We start from the raw sequence: 16,587 nt of genomic DNA, 5'->3' as shown, positions 1-16,587 counted from the left end.
ATCCTATTGGTTGGATTTTTGGAGCACGAGATAGAAGCCACCAGGGAAATATGCTATCTTTCCAACCCACAGCAAACAGGTTCAGCTGACCCCTGCTTTCAATGTATCTGATAATAAATGGTAGCCTACATAGTGTCTTTGCATTCCAGTGGCCTGCCAGGCTTTAGTCATGGATGTCTGTGTCTTGTATTGTATTTTAGCTTCTATAACAGAAGCTTCTACTTCATTGCACTGCGCTCCTTGGCTTGCAAAATGTGTTACTCTCTCTCCCACATCCGTATTTGCTATTCTCAGTTATTCAACACTGTGAATTGAATAATGAGAAAATAATCTATTCCCTGGGCTCCAACTCCCTACCCATGCGGAGACAAAGCATTTATGGCTAAGCAATAAAACTGGTTATTAAGGGGATATTTTTTCCATCCCACTTGACTATAAAGTGTGTCACAGATATTACAGCTCTACTGGGAAGCAAGCACTACAGATTGGGGTTAGCTAAATTCATGACTCTTTTAATATGCAGGGTTATGGAATGACACTAATGGTGCAAAATCATTTTTCATTTTAAAAAGAAGTTGGATGACTTTGGCATTCAGAAAAGCATCAGGCTAGTACAGCCAGATAAGCACTGTCCTCTAGAAGCATGTCTTGGCCTCCCACTGGTGGGAATACTAACAGAGACCAGCCCCTAGTGGTGTTACCTTTGTGTCACCTAGAGCTGATCTGAGGTTAACGGGATCTGTGGCATCTCTGGAAACCGGGCCCTAGGTATTAAGTTGGGTACTTTAAAATAGAGGCACATTGAATGAGCGCAAATCTGGGTGTAAGCCAGGAGTGGAAGACAGTGGTAGGTTTTGTCATAGTGGGGAGAGGAGGTCTGTGAGTTTGACCCTTTGCTGTGCTGTGGAAGGCAGCATGACAGGGAAGTAAGGAAAGTGGAGAGCAGCTGACAGGGGAAGAATGCCACTCCTGGTTAAAACATTTGGTCCTTGTGAATTTAGTGTTGGTGAATGGTGCCAGATTGCCAGCTCAGGAGACTGACGTCCTGTTTGGCCAAGGCAGCAGCAGTGCAAGCTTCCCACATACTGGGCCTCAACCCTCATACGTAGGGTCCACTTCTAGAGTGGGAGGGGAGTTGAGTGTCCGTGGCTCAATTGGCCCCCTCAGCAGAGTGCAGTGACTAATAAGGCCAATCATGCTGGTGGCTTTAATGCTGTGTACCCTGCCCCACTGGGGTCAATCCTGAGTGAAATTTCTTCTATCCTCTCTCTTATTCTGGAACACTGATAGGTATGTAGACAGCCCGTGATCTCCACAAGCAGCCCTGGGCATATGCATGCAGCTATATCATGCACCACTGTACAAAACGTGATGGGATTTGTTAAACAATAAGCGGGTGAGTTACACACCTGTCAAAAATAATCAAATAGAAAAGGATTAAAGATGACACTGCAGCTCTCATGCCTTTACCAGCCTTTTCAAAGGCAACTTTGTGATTGGCTTTTTGCAGAGCTCTGAGCCTCAGGGTCAGACATGTCACACCTACTGCTCTTTTCTGTTTGCAGCCTGCATTGTGTCTTCTCTCAGAAGTACGGGATGGCACAGCATGGCTTCCGCTGATTGCTTCAACAATGCTGCATGCCAGCTTTTCTCTCCAACCACAAAACTCCATGTCCCTTCCCTAAATCTCTGATCCTTGAGGGAGGGAACTTCTGAAGAAACTGTAGGTGGTTAAAATAAAATTTAAAATGAAGGGCCAGATGCTCTGGTGTAACTCTAGTGATGTCAATGCAGTTAAACCAACAGAGAATATAGCCCTAGTTCTAAATGTGTAGAGTGTCTTTCATCCCAATGCACTTTTACCAAAGTCTGCAGTGGGAGCTGGGCCCAATCCTGCAAAGAGCTGAATACTCATCTCTCAATGAAGCCAATGGGAATTGAGTGCACTCAGCATCTCATGGGAGGTGCTCAGCATCTTACAGGATCATGCTCCATTTACATGTACTTCCATTCACTATTGAAATGCAGCCATCACTGGGGTTAAAAACAGCAGGTGTTTAACAGCACACAGCAGCCCTACCCAACAGTTAAGGGCAGGAAGTAAGGAAGATACTGTGTCCAAGTGAAACGGATTCACAAAGGCAGATTGTAACTATTCCAATTTGAACTTTGTCAATATGACAGGGTAACACCCCTTCTCTTGCAAAAAGGTGCCCGTGGATATTTTTTTAATGACCACTGATGAGGCATTTAGCTTTACATCTCATTCAAAGTCAGGACCTCCCTCTAACCCCACACACCTTTTCCTGCATCATTGGCAATGGGAGGGAGCATTGTATTGCTTCACTCCCAAGTGAAAGCATGATCAATGAATGTATTTATGGTCAGTGTCCACTTAATAATGCAGGTAAAGGAATGTGGTGGATTGTAGATTATTAAAACTGGAATAATGTTAAAAAAATCTTCCCACTATTCTTTTGACTTGTTTATTTCTCTGTTTGTTCTCTGCACTTCTATTAGCTTGGACAATGACACTCCAGTTCGACTTTGCTTTTGTTTATATTATTTAGTTGGATGGCACCAAGAGTGTGCTAAGTACTTTGCAGAGATCTATGAAGACAATGGGCCCAATTTTCAGTGACTTTGTTTCTGTAATTGGGGCAGGATCAGGGAGCAGGAAAGGTTTTAAATCACACTTGTGCTGCTCTAGAGTATGAGAATCTGGGGCTCTGAGTATGATGAAAACTAGAGAGCTCAGCTTCCCATGTCCCCTATATCTGCAGCATGCTGCACTCAACCCATGTCCCCTACCTGGCCAAACCCCTCCCTCCTTGACATGACCACTAGGCCGGGGGCTGCAAGGGGCTAGCATAGAGTCCTTATATCAGCTCTCATAGTTGTCAAGTTTTGTGCAGCTCCATTACTTGGGGCAGGATGTATTGATCATACGCTAGAATCATATGCAAACTTTTTGAAAATATGCTAATTAGATCATTACATTTTGTATAAAATGTCACCTGTGGAACTGCATAAGAACATAACATAAGAATGGCCATACTGGGTCAGACCAAAGGTCCATCCAGCCCAGTATCCTGTCTACCTACAGTGATAAATCCCAGGTGCCCCAGAGGGAGTGAACCTAACAGGTAATGATCAAAGGATCTCTCCTGCCATCCATCTCCACGCTCTGACAAACAGACGCTAGGGACACCATTCCTTACCCATCCTGGCTAATAGCCATTAATGGACTTAACCTCCATGAATTTATCTAGTTCATAAAACCTGGCAGCTACATATAGTGCCTGCCAAGCACCACAGTATCCAAGCAGTGCATTTTTGTTGGTTTTGAGTTAGCAAAAAATTGTAAAACAAGTTTTTACAAAAATCTGAGTTCACTGTGTCTCTGTAACCAGTATTTCTGTTTTTAAAAAGACAAATGAATCCCTGAAGAACAAAACACAGGGAAACTCAAGAGAGTAAATCTTAGGGAATTTCAGAGGCTAAAATATCTTGTGTGGCAGGAATGGGTGGTGAGTACACACCTAGCTTTTCAAAGGCTGGATTTTTAAAGAACTGCTCTTTGCTCCTCTAAAGCTCACTGACAAATGTTGCTTTTAGCAACACACAGCATTTAAAAATGGTGGATGGCATCCTCATGACTGATTGTGCACTTTGTCTATATGCATGGATTCATTCACAAAGCTCACCATGCCGGCTAGCTACTAGGCAAACACATTTTCTAAGAAACCTGACCACACTATCCTGCCCTCCTGCAATGAGCTGCATTTCAATTCTGCAGTTTCCTCACTGACCAATCCTCCTCCAAGCATTTTCATTTCCAAATCTTTCATTTTATAGCGACTTACTGTGAAATTCAATTTAAAATAAACCAGTTTCCACATAAAATGTCAGCATTAAACATTGAATACCAAGCTCATAATAATACACTGACACTCTAGTTTCAGTGGGTGATTTTTTTCCCCAGAATTTTTTAGTATTCTGTCAGTAACTTTTCCCCTTTAACAAAGAGAAATAACGAAACTTTTTTAAAATCTTTTTTTTTCAAAGCAAAATATGAAAGGTGAACCTCCATCCTTTCCATCTCGCTGTATAGCCTGTTCATTCTCTACTACAGAGCCACTTGCTCATCAGCTTTCTATTTAAAACACTGATGCCAGGATATGTGCTCTCAGCTTCCGTGATTAGAAATAAAACCAAGTCAAAAAAGTGGATGTCACTCTAGCCCTAGCTATCTCCAAGTCTGAGGGTATTCTGATCTAGGGTGTTGGCTCCCCCCATTACAGAGACGTAATGGAACCAGATGTGATGTTTGGATCCAGGTCCAAATTTTCCCAACATCTGGACCATTTGAAGGATGAGTTTTGGATCAGGCTCATCATCATCTATTTATACTTTTAATCACAGGTGTCCAAACATTGCCAGGAATCTCAGAGCTGCTCCAAACCATACAACATAGATTGTGCCACCATCACTTTAAATACACAAGTATGGCCCAGGCAGAGCTCACTTCTAGCATGCTATGCTCCACCTCGATCAGCTGCTAATGGTCTCAGTATATTTGGATCTATCCCAATATTAATAAGGCATCCCTGCAGTGTGATTCCTTCCCAGGTTGAGGTGCCTGCAAAATGCCATCAAAGGGGTGATGGTCTAGTGCAGTGAGGACTTCGTAGCACAAGTATCAGGCAGGGCAGCATGGTGTGATAGAGAACATTAGGGGCTGAGAGAGAAACAGCAGCAGGAAACTCCATGGGTGGATGTGGTGGTGGAAAATGGAAAGAGCAGCGGAGAACCCCTTGGGTGGGCACAATGATGGTAGAAGAGCAAGCATGGATCCTCATGGAGCAGTCAGGGTATGAATGGAAGAAGACAATGAATCTGGGGTATGGGATCAGTGGGGAGGAGCAAGCAGGGAATCCCAGCCATTATGGGGCCCAGCAGAGCTCTTGGGGCTGGTTGTGGGTGGCATTGGCAGTGAGGGACCTGGGGTGGCTGCAGGTGGCACAGGGGGTTGTGGGTGATGTTAGGGGTGGGGAGGCTGGGCTGGCTGTGGGTGATGTTGGCGGGGACATTGCTGGGCTGGCTGTGGGTGATGTTGGCAGGGGGGTTGCTGGGCTGGCTGCGGGTGATGTTGGGGTGGGGAGGCTGGGCTGGCTGTGGGTGATGTTGGGGGTGGGGAGGCTGATGTTGGGGGTGGGGAGGCTGGGCTGGCTGTGGGTGATGTTGGCGGGGTTGCTGGGCTGGCTGGGGTTGATGTTGGGGTGGGGTTGCTGGGGTGATGTTGGGGTGGCATTGCTGGGCTGGCTGTGGGTGATGTTGGGGTGGGGAGGCTGATGTTGGGGGTGGAGGCTGGGCTGGCTGGAGGTGATGTTGGGGGTGAGAGGCTGGGCTGGCTGGAGGTGATGTTGGGGGTGAGAGGCTGGGCTGGCTGGGGTGATGTTGGGGGTGGGAGGCTGGGCTGGCTGGGGTGATGTTGGGGTGGGGAGGCTGGGCTGGCTGGGGTGATGTTGGGGTGGGAGGCTGGGCTGGCTGGGGTGATGTTGGGGTGGGGAGGCTGGGCTGGCTGGGGGTGATGTTGGGGGTGGGGAGGCTGGGCTGGCTGGGGGTGATGTTGGGGGTGGGGAGGCTGGGCTGGCTGGGGGTGATGTTGGGGGTGGGGAGGCTGGGCTGGCTGGGGGTGATGTTGGGGTGGGGAGGCTGGGCTGGCTGGGGTGATGTTGGGGTGGGGAGGCTGATGTTGGGGGTGGGAGGCTGGGCTGGCTGGGGGTGATGTTGGGGGTGGGGAGGCTGGGCTGGCTGGGGGTGATGTTGGGGGGGGGGAGGCTGGGCTGGCTGGGGGTGAGGATGGGGGTGGGGAGGCTGAGGTTGGGGGTGGGGCGGCTGGGCTGGCTGGGGTGATGTTGGGGTGGGAGGCTGATGTTGGGGGTGGGAGGCTGATGTTGGGGGTGGGTGATGTTGGGGGTGGGAGGCTGGGCTGGCTGGGGTGATGTTGGGGGTGGGAAGGCTGGGCTGGCTGGGGTGATGTTGGGGTGGGGTTGCTGGGGTGATGTTGGGGGTGGGGAGGCTGGGCTGGCTGGGGTGATGTTGGGGTGGGAGGCTGATGTTGGGGTGGGAGGCTGGGCTGGCTGGGGTGATGTTGGGGTGGGGAGGCTGATGTTGGGGGTGGGTGATGTTGGGGATGGGGAGGCTGGGCTGGCTGGGGGTGGGGAGGCTGGGCTGGCTGGGGGTGATGTTGGGGATGGGGAGGCTGGGCTGGCTGGGGGTGGGGAGGCTGGGCTGGCTGGGGGTGGCCTTGGGAAGCTGGGGAGCTGCAGATGACATTGGGGTGTCTGCAAGTGGTACTGCGGGTCTGTGGGGAGCGGGGGTGACTAAGGGGCTGCTGGGGACACGGCAGTGTCTGGGGTGACACCTACCTATCTCCGTCCAGGGGGCAGCCTGTGTCGTGGGGGGCGGGGGGGAAGAGAAGCTTCTTGGCACCTGCACCCAGGCACCGCCCAGTTGCCATGGGAACCTGCGCCCAGGCCGGCACAGGGACGGTTCCACCGCCCCGCGCGGGGCACTCTGGGGCAATGGTCCCGCGGCGGCCCCGAGGCGGAGATTCCCAGGGGGAAGAGGACTTCAGCTCCCAGCATGCACCGGGCGGGGTTCAGCCTTGGCCCCGCCCGACACCGCCCAGCCTATGGCGCAGGCTGCGCTCACCTGGCGGGGCGGGGCGGCAGGTGCCTGGCTGGGCTCAGCCTGCAGCGAGGGAGGCGGGGCCCTGGCGCAGGGGATTAGGGAGGCTGCAAGTGGGAGGAGCCTCATCCACTGCACCCCGGGGGGCTCCCTGTGACCGACATCACCCCCCCCTCTAGCCCTGGGACCCCCTGGCAGCAGAGCGCGTCAGGGCCCTCCGGCCTCAGTCCCAGAGACCACGGGGATGGGCACCTAGCTACGTATGACTGATGAGTCCCCGGGCTGCAGGAGCACAGGGGCCAGGACTCAGCCCACTGAATTCAGGGGGTGCGGGAGCAGGACCCCCACTTCTTGCTTAAAAAGATGCCCTTAAATAATGGTCAGTATCAGACACGCATTGTATGGTCAGGAAAAACCATCAGCATATAATTGTTAGGGGTACCTGCCTGATTTAAACTGAGCCTCTCCACTCCCAGGAGGCACCGATCTGCAGGGGGGGAAATGAACATGGGAACCCAGCTGGGCTGAGTTAAACCAGGAAAGGAAGCACCAGATGACAGGCGACAAGGTTCTGAACCAGCATCGTGGGTCTGTGTAACTTTCCTTTCAATGCTCCCTGCTCCTGAGCATGATAACTAAACCCATCCTGTGTGCAGAGACAATTCACTGCAACGCTGAAAGCCTTGTCTTCCAAAATCAACCACTCTTACTGTGCGACGTTTTCAGCACCACAAAGAACATTAGAGGACATAAAGCAGCATGTGTCTCTTTGAGCAGCAGGTGCGATGGGATATTCTGCCTGCTGAATAGATTCAACTAAAATTCTAGCGGTGTTAGATGGGTTCTTTAATAGCTGCTGTATTCTCCGTGTCACCTGATTAGGAGAGTGGAATTCAGCCAGGAGGAGGTACTACCATCCGTAAGCATGGAGATGCAAAGAACGAGGGTGATTAATGTCAGATCCACCCCCTTCCCTCTCCGCTCCAAATGATGGACTCCTCTAAAGTGCTTGGTGCCAGCATCTTGCCCTGCATCATAATGTTCCTTAAAGGCAGGAATGAGATAGCTAAGTCCTTTCCATCAGCTTAGACTAATGAAAAGAAAAGCTTTTAGGGACAAATTTTGCCCTCCTATGCAATTCCACTGAAACCCCCAAGGATGCATGATGATGATGATAGGGGTGATATTCACTCATGTAAATCAGTAACTCTATTGACTTCAGTAGAGCTACATTGATTTACAGCAGCTGAGAATCTGGCCCTGAGTCGAGCATAGACCTCAGGATCAGATACAGCCCAGGATTTGTACATACAACTCCCAGTAACTACAATAAAAGCACCACTGTGGACTCAGAGCAATGTATTTTGAAGCTGTGTATGTTCAGATAAGCCAGCTGTGCACTTGTTATTTACTTAGGAGTTGTTTCTATTTATTACCCTTCTCACTGCTGAGTTAACCCTCAGCACTTCATGGCTTTTTGATGGAGAAGCCAAACCAGAAGCTGTGATCCCTGAGACAGTGCAGTAAATAACTTTTTATTTTTATGGTTGTGTATGACCGGCAGCTGTACCGGGTTGGGCTGTGGGTTTGTCAAATTTTACAAGTTAAAACAGGCTTAGGCCTGATCGGTGCATTAAAGGGATACCTCCAAGGAAAACCCAGCATGGCAAAAAGTAGTGTTGATAACTCAGTGCATATTACTCTTCTCTCTCACTCAGAGCTGATTTTTGCCCAGCGCGCTATTAGAGGTGCCATCTCTAAAGAGACAGGAACTGACTAATTGCATCCTCCTGTTCAAATTCTCTCTGCAGTCTCAATTTGCTACTGCATTCTTCCTTACTTTCTGTGCTAAACTTGTAGCATTACTGTGTGCAGCTTAGTGTTGCAATTCAGAGGTGGCTGCATTTCAGTGATGCATGAAGGGTTGCCTATGTGAAGGTGCTTTGGGATGAAAGTTGTTATATAAATGTGAGTTTAGTATTAATACCCATCATGCATTTTATGATATTAAGCCAATTCAATAAAACTACTTACAATAGCTTTCACCAGTGCTAGAAAGAGTATTTCAAGGCTCTGGGCAAAATGTGTCAGGGTTCCCTTTCAAATCCAAAAATATCACTAGAGTAGGATATAGTGTGCAAGTGTTCATAAAAAAGCAGTTGTAACAGCCCTAATGTGGACACAATTATAGTGATATCAAAGTGCTTCGTGCAGAGAGAACTTGCTCCCTTTCCCATATGGAAATAGCTATACTGATATAAGAGCCTTTCAGCACTGGATTGTACTGTTATAACTATTTCAGTTTTTTAAAAACAAACAAAAAAACCATTGAAATAACTATTGGTACAAAACCTGTGTGTAAATTAGGCTTAAGTCACAAGTGATTTTGAAAATGTTACCCTAAAGTTTGTAAATGCCTAGCACAATGTATGTATTTTCCATCCCATACTGTATCATCTGAGCCCTTCCCAGACACTAACACATATTTTCAGAACTCCCCTAAGTAGTATGGGAGGTATTATCCCCATTTTACAGATGGGTAAACTGACACTAGGATTAAGGCTGAGTTTTCCAAAGTTGGCTAAGAGATTTGGACATCCCGAATCCAAATGCCTGTGGCAGCTTTGAAAATCTCTGCTGAAGTGACTTGCCCCAGTCATACAGGAAGTTTGTATCAAAGCTGGAAACTGACCCAGATGGCCTGTGTCCCATGCCAATACCTTAATGACTAACAAATCTAACAAGGTCATGGTCCTGCCCCCAAGCCAATATTTAAAATGGCCTTCACATTTCAATTCTTCACCATCCAAACCCAGCCCAATTCTTTGCTTAATAAACCGAAGCAACATTTAAAAAAAAGTGTATTGTATAAAATCACCTTTATTAAAAAATTACAATATTATTGCACAGTATTTCAAGCAACTATTACTGAGCATTTTAAAATACCGTATTGTCCCGAGTATAGGCCGCACTTTTTCCCCCTAATTTAAGTCTTTAAATTAGGGGTGCGGCCTATAATCGGGATCTTGAAAAAAAAAATACTTCAAATCCCAGCCGCGGCTGGGAATCAGAGCGCTCTGGGCTGCCCGCCACAGCGGCGAGCCCAGAGCGCTTTAAATCCCAGCCGCGGCGGGGAATCAGAGCGCTCTGGGCTGCCCGCCACAGCGGCGAGCCCAGAGCCCTTTAAATCCCAGCCGCGGCGGGGAATCAGAGCGCTCTGGGCTGCCCGCAGCAGCGGGGAGCCCAGAGCCCTTTAAATCCCAGCCGCGGCAGGGAATCAGAGGGCTCTGGGCTGCCCGCAGCAGCGGGGAGCCCAGAGCCCTTTAAATCCCAGCCGCGGCCGGGAATCAGAGCGCTCTGGGCTGCCCGCAGCAGCGGGGAGCCCAGAGCGCTTTCAATCCCAGCCGCGGCGGGGAATCAGAGGGCTCTGGTCTGCCCGCCCGGCGGAGAGCCCAGAGCCCTTTAAATCCCAGCCGCGGCGGGGAATCAGAGGGCTCTGGTCTGCCCGCCCGGCGGGGAGCCCAGAGCCCTTTAAATCCCAGCCGCGGCCGGGAATCAGAGCGCTCTGGGCTGCCTGCAGCAGCGGGGAGCCCAGAGCGCTTTCAATCCCAGCCGCGGCAGGGAATCAGAGGGCTCTGGTCTGCCCGCCCGGCGGGGAGCCCAGAGCCCTTTAAATCCCAGCCGCGGCGGGGAATCAGAGGGCTCTGGTCTGCCCGCCCGGCGGGGAGCCCAGAGCCCTTTAAATCCCAGCCGCGGCCGGGAATCAGAGGGCTCTGGTCTGCCCGCCCGGCGGGGAGCCCAGAGCCCTTTAAATCCCAGCCGCGGCGGGGAATCAGAGGGCTCTGGTCTGCCCGCCCGGCGGGGAGCCCAGAGCCCTTTAAATCCCAGCCGCGGCCGGGAATCAGAGGGCTCTGGGCTGCCCCAGCCGTGTCCCTGCCTCCCCCGCCGCCCGGCTCCGACCCCGGCCGCTCCCCCGCCGCCCAGCCCCGGCCCCGCGTACCCGCCTCCGCCGGCCCTGGCCTCGCGCCGCCCGGCTCCAGCCCCGGCCACGTCCCCGCCGCCTGGCTCCGGCCCCGGCCCCGGCGGCGTCCCCGCCCCACCCCAGGCCCGCGTACCTGCCTCCGCCGGCCACGTCCCCGCCTCCCCTGCCGCCCGGCTCCACCCCGTCCGCGTCCCCGCCTCCCCCGCCGCCCGGCTCCAGCCCCGTGTACCTGCCTCCGCCGCCCGGCCTCAGGGCCGCCCAGAGGGGGTGGCAAAGGGCAATTGCCCGCCCCACGAGGATTTCAGGGCCTCCAGAGCGGTGTCCTTCACTCGCTCGGGGGCCCGGAAAACTCTTTTGGGGCCGGACGAAGTAGCTTCTTCTGCTCCTGGTCTTCGCCTGCAGAAGTCCTTCCGCTCAGGTGGAAGGACCCCCACTGGCGTTTACCTCCCAAGCGGGACCCACTGCCGAGTGCAGCCCGGTCTTCGGGTAGTTCCCGGGCGGGGCCCCTTCCGTTCAGGACCCGCCGCCGAAGTGCCCGAAGACCGTGGCGGGGCCTCCCGCCACCGAATTACCGCGAGACCGGGCTGCACTTCAGCGCGGGTCCCGCTGGCGGTAATTCAGCGGCGGGCCGGCGGTCTTCGACACTTCGGCAGGTCCCGAATGGAAGGGCCTGAATGGAAGCCCGAAGACCGGGCCGGGAATTCTCTGGGGCGCCCTGCCTGCCTCGCGCCGGCCCTGGCAGCGCGTCCCCCGCCCGGCGCCGCATCGTCCATCCCCCGCGTCCCCGCCCCCGGCTCGGCCCGCATCCCTTCGGCCGCCCTACTCTGGCCGGCCAGCTACCTGGCTCTGGCCGTCTGGCTCCCGCACATCCTCCAGCTCTGGGCTCCGGCGTGACTCCTGCTCGGCCCAGCATCCCGGGCTCCTGGCTCCAGCCGCGCGGCCGGACTGTAGTGCCGCCAGCCACATCCAGGCAGCGCAGTAACGGGGCAGGGAGGGGGTGTTGGAGAGAGGGCAGGGGAGTTCGGGGTGGGAGGGTGGATAGGAGTTGGGGGGGTCAGAGGGCAGGGAACAGGGAGATTGAATAGGGGCAAGGGTCCTGGTGGGGCAGTTAGAAAGGATCAGGGGATGGATGGGGCGTGGGGAGGCAGTCAGGGCAAGGGTTCCAGGGGCTGTCAGGGGACAGAGAGAGAAGGTGGTTGGATGGGGCAGGGTCCCTGGGGTGGGGAGGTGTCAAGGAACGGGGGGTTGGATGGGGCAGGAGTTCGGGGGGGGCCATGATTCCTAACCCTAAGAACATTTGCTAATGTTGTTGATTGTTGTGCAGGGGTGAGGGTGAGAACTGTTCCCATCAGTCTCCTTGTTGTCCATTCCTTTTCCCTTCTTTATTTACAGTATAACTACAAAATAGTTTTCAATATTTCTGAGTATATAACATATGCCGTCAAAAGCAGGACTACCAAACGTGTTAAAAGTGTTAAAAATACTGGTACATGTCTTCCTATTCATTAAATAAAATACTGTTTTACTGTTCTACTAATGTGTGTATTTTCTTTGTTAAAAAAAGTTAAAAAATTATTTTTTTAAAAATAGCACCAAACTTTAAGGGTGCGGCTTATAATCAGGAGCGGCCTATACTCGGAACAATACGGTAGGTCTTAGATGTATGGTAGGAAGGAGAGTCAGCTGGGACAGAGACTGTCCCTCCAAACTGGGGACAATGTTGGTACAGCAGACAGGGTAACCTCACCCATCTCCATAGACATGGGCTTTATATGGTATTTCCTTTTAGCAATTTGGGAGGAGGGTGCAGGGGTAAAATCGTGTCTGCCCCGATGGAGGAAAAGCATGACAAATTTAGCAAAAATCTAGCCATTTTTAGCCTTCTTGGAAATCGGACAAACTGTTACGTTTGGCCAACAGTGCAAATGTTTCCCCCCAGCTCTGAGGAGACACCTTTGAAATGCAGCATTTCTTAAAGATACAATCTTCTTCCCTGCCACCCTGAGATTCTAAATGATCTGCTCATGCAAGTTTACCATTGTGTTGTTTCCCCCTCAATTAAGAGACAAAGTCCAAAACAATAGGAAAGAATGAGCTGCAGTTGCAGGGTTTGTGGGAGGTGCCTGTATAGTGCCTCCAAAGCCCACAGCACTGTCCTGCTGGATACTGGGTATGCAGTCTCCGCTTCTGACCTCTACTGTGTGCTCAGTGACTTGCTATACATCTGTAGAGCGATCTATTTTCCTGGAAGATACAGAAACAACCCAGGTAGTTCCAGTGACACCATCAGCGTTATTGAACAGAACAATCAAACTTGAGATGAGTAAGAACTAGTGAGAAGGGCTGGTCAAAAAAGTTCTAGCAAAGCTATTTTACTATGGCAAGCAAGGTTTCAATTAAAAGACTTCTTGTGAAAAGAGTCTGCTAGTCACAGCAAATTTAGATTATATTGGAAAAAACCCCAAATGGCAGAAAGCCAACATATTTTGATTTGGCTATACCATCACACTGTCTCCTAGAACTTGTAGTTCAGTTCCCTCATGTCCCCATTCTCCTCTGCAGGCAGGGTTTCCTAGCTGGGCTACATCTCCCATAATACAGCATGATCAGGGACTCCCATGATGTACCACTTCCCTTTGTTAATAGAGGGAGACTGTGGTGCTCCATGTGAAATACAGTCCAACCTACAAAGGAGAATGGCAGCATGAAGCATCTGAACTACAACTCCCATAGGGCATTACAGCAGCATTTCTTCAGTTTTCAGCGGATATATTTAAATTTTGACTTTTTACCAAAAAAAGTCTAAATTTTTCCATGGAAAGTTGAGAAATTTTCATTTCTGTGGGAGTTTTCTGGAGGGGGAAACTCCCTCCCCCCCAAAAAAAACACACTCATTTTCTGGTCAGCTTTAGTTTTGAGTCATCTAATCCAGGGGTTCTCAAGATGTAGTCTGTGGATTAATAAAGGTCTATGGAGCCCTTCCTCATGCTCTGTAGAATGAGGAACGTGGCTAGCCAAGCACCGGGGGATTGGGAGGGCAGGCGGGTCCCTCAGAGGTGCACTCTGTCTCTTGGATGAGGTGGTTTCCAGAATGAAAAAACTGGAGAATCACTGGGCTAATCCAGCCTCCAGGGGCCACGGATGGATTGCTCCTTCTATTCCCCAGCCTAGTTTTAAGTGAAACCAGGGATAGTACTTCCACTGCTTCCTTTGAGAGGCTAACCAATGCTTGCAGGACTCTCTTCTAAGAAGTCACCTGCCACCAGCCTCCATCTCACACTTCCTCTACTGAACAGGCAGGTTAGAAGAATTGGTAGTTAAGACCCTAGGATGCCTAGGCTTTGCCTGTGGAGTAGAGATGACACTTGGCCAACACAGATCATTTTTTATCCCTTATACTGATTCCAGCCTGGGCAGAACATAAGACGTTGTCAAGCCCCACCAGAGACTGTTCTGCTCCACCTTTCTGCTCTGGCCACTCCTATTCAGAGTAGCCCTCTGAGTGGAGCGGTGACTGAGGGAGGGCAGCTACTATTAATGGTATCTGTGCAGAGGAGGTGCAGTGACTAACCCCAAGGTCACACAGCCAGTCAGGACAAGAAGCCAGGTCTCCTGCTCTAGATCACACTGCCTTCCAGGAGAGACAGTGCTCCAGAACCCTTCACAGCTATTCCTAGAACAACACCTACCTGGTACTCCCGTTAGATTTTCATGTTTTTTCTGCAGGTGCTTATTCTTAACCGATTGGGGGACGTCGGGTACATACCAGGCTGCAATCAACTTGATGCACAGAGCCACATGCTGAAATGAGCAAGCAGAGCCCACCATGCAGTCAGAACCAGTTCTCAGGGGAGACAAGCTGTGATCAGTGACCCAGCAGCGATTAGCAAGGAGTAATAGCTCCATGGCCATGCTCAGCTATTACATTGGCATATACCAAGTACTCAAGCCAATCCAGTGCCCAATCCAACTCCCATTGAAATCAATCAAGACTCCCATTGACTTCAGTGGGAGTTTGATCGGAGTCATAAAATACACACACGCACACACTGCTGCATCCAAGGATGATTTCTGGGGTAATGCCTCCCCTGAGGGCCCCAAATTCAGGTTACTATGGGCCCCCCAAAACATCAACCCCCTCTCATTCCAGTCCTGGGAAACCTGGGCCAGAGATGGTGGCAGATCAAGCCATGAAGACCCACAGTCCCTGGTTTCTCTTAGCTTTATGTCTGGCTCTGGATGCACCCCCACACTCCCTTTTGAAATGCCAGCTTTGCAATGGTACCACTGCCAGCAGAGCGGACTTTGAGGCTGCCCTAATTTGCCCCCAGCCAAGGGCAGTGGCTGTTTTTCATGCTAGTCACCTGTGCATGGGGGCAGCCTGAAGGGCAGGCAAGGGCAGCAGGCAGGGGACTAACAGCAGTGACTGACAGCAGCAGGGGGGGGGGGGAGAGGAAAGTGATGACAGGTGTGAGTGAGGGCAGGAGAACACGGGGGAGGGTCTGAAGGCAGGTGAAGGGAGCAGGGATCTGATGCAAAGGGGCAGTGCCATGATAAAGGAGCTAATTAGCTCACTGAAGAGGTCAGGCTGGGGACAAGAGAAGGAAACTCCCTCAGCCAGTGCGGAAGCAGCACCCTCAGAGTGCCCAGCCATGCACGCTCACACTCTCCACTGACTGTCACTCCCCAGGGAAGAATGTGTGACTCTCTTTCCCCCCCGCCTCGGTCTCCTTCCCCTTGCCACACGGACATTGCTGACTCCACAGCACTCACCTCAAATAAAATAAGGAAGGCGAGCCGGGCTGCGAAAACGTGCCAGAACTGGGCAGAGTAGTTGTAGTCATCGGAGTTCCTGTAATCCCGGTACCTATAAGACAACACCCGTCAGCGCTGTGTGCACTGCCCATCAAATCCCTTCCCCAGCTGGTCACAGTCCATCTCTCTGCACCCCCCGAACTGAGAGTCACAGGAGTTAGTGCTGGGAGAGGCCTACTGGTTCATTTAGTCCCTCTCCTGCTTGGCCCAAGGGCAGCTTTGTTCCGTTCAGGTATAGGGCTTCCTCCAGCTGACCTTCCCATTGTCCACTCACAGATCCCCAGCTGGCATAAAGCAGCATAGATCCAATGACTTACACCAGCTATGGATCTTGTCTTCCGCTCTCCCAGTCAGTGGGGGAGCTGAAGGGAAGCATGCCAGTGTTACCTTAAAAGAGACAAGATATTTTTTGTAGAGGATATTTGCAATATTTGTTGGGGACGGGTGGGAGGGTATTATTGTGAGGATGTGTGCAAGGGTGCTGGAACAATTTGTATAGTGGGGTGCTAAGAGCCATTGACCCAAACTGTATACCCTGTATATAATGGAAACCACTTCAAGCCAGGGGGTGCGGCAGCACCTATGGACATGAGACTGGATGATGGATCCATGCTATTGTCCCCTATTACCTGCATTCTGTGATCTCACTCCTCAGAAAATCTGGAAGCTTTTCAGGCAGCTTCATCTGCCACTCAAAGTCCTGGACACGGAACACCGAGAGGCTGTGGTTGATGTAACCTGTCAAACAGCTGCATAGGAAGAAAACATGGCACTAGAGAGTGGCTTAATAGTGCCCCAATGGAGTCGTCCAGGCAAGGATACCCAGGTGAGGATTAGAAGAGATGGGCATCTTTAGCTCACTTCCAGGTAGTTCTTTTCAGGGTGGGAATCTAAGTCCTGATCCTGCTCTTATTGAAATTAATGGCAAAAGTCCCATTGACTTTGATGGTGCAGGAACAAGGCCTCAGGGATGCTTATTAAACAAAATCATAAAAGTACACAGTGTTTCCAAAGCATAAGAACTGTCTCTGCAAAGTGCTGAGCACCTGCAACTCCCGTGGGGGCCGAGGGCTCTTATTAATTCCCAGGACTCG

General features: G+C 51.4%; 2 protein-coding genes across 4 annotated transcripts in view; both read right to left on the bottom strand.

Moving 5' to 3' along the window:
- LOC120403848 (anoctamin-9-like) overlaps nt 1–16,587 on the bottom strand; it is a 106,559-nt gene that overhangs the window by 66,612 nt on the left and 23,360 nt on the right. The window lies entirely within an intron of this gene.
- LOC120403849 (anoctamin-9-like) overlaps nt 12,566–16,587 on the bottom strand; it is a 35,230-nt gene continuing 31,208 nt past the window's right edge. For all 3 annotated transcript variants that reach the window (XM_039535674.1, XM_039535676.1, XM_039535675.1), the window contains 4 exons: nt 16,123–16,242; nt 15,452–15,545; nt 14,368–14,479; nt 12,566–12,922 (listed from right to left, as the gene is read on the bottom strand). In XM_039535674.1, coding sequence (XP_039391608.1) covers nt 12,915–12,922; nt 14,368–14,479; nt 15,452–15,545; nt 16,123–16,242 — 334 coding nt within the window. In that variant the 3' untranslated portion in view covers nt 12,566–12,914. The remainder of the gene's footprint in view (nt 12,923–14,367; nt 14,480–15,451; nt 15,546–16,122; nt 16,243–16,587) is intronic.

The sequence above is a fragment of the Mauremys reevesii genome, linkage group 4, assembly GCF_016161935.1.
Source record: "Mauremys reevesii isolate NIE-2019 linkage group 4, ASM1616193v1, whole genome shotgun sequence".
NCBI lineage: Eukaryota > Metazoa > Chordata > Testudines > Geoemydidae > Mauremys > Mauremys reevesii.
The sequence above is the reverse complement of the archived record's forward strand: the minus strand, read 5'-3'. Positions and strand labels throughout refer to the sequence as shown.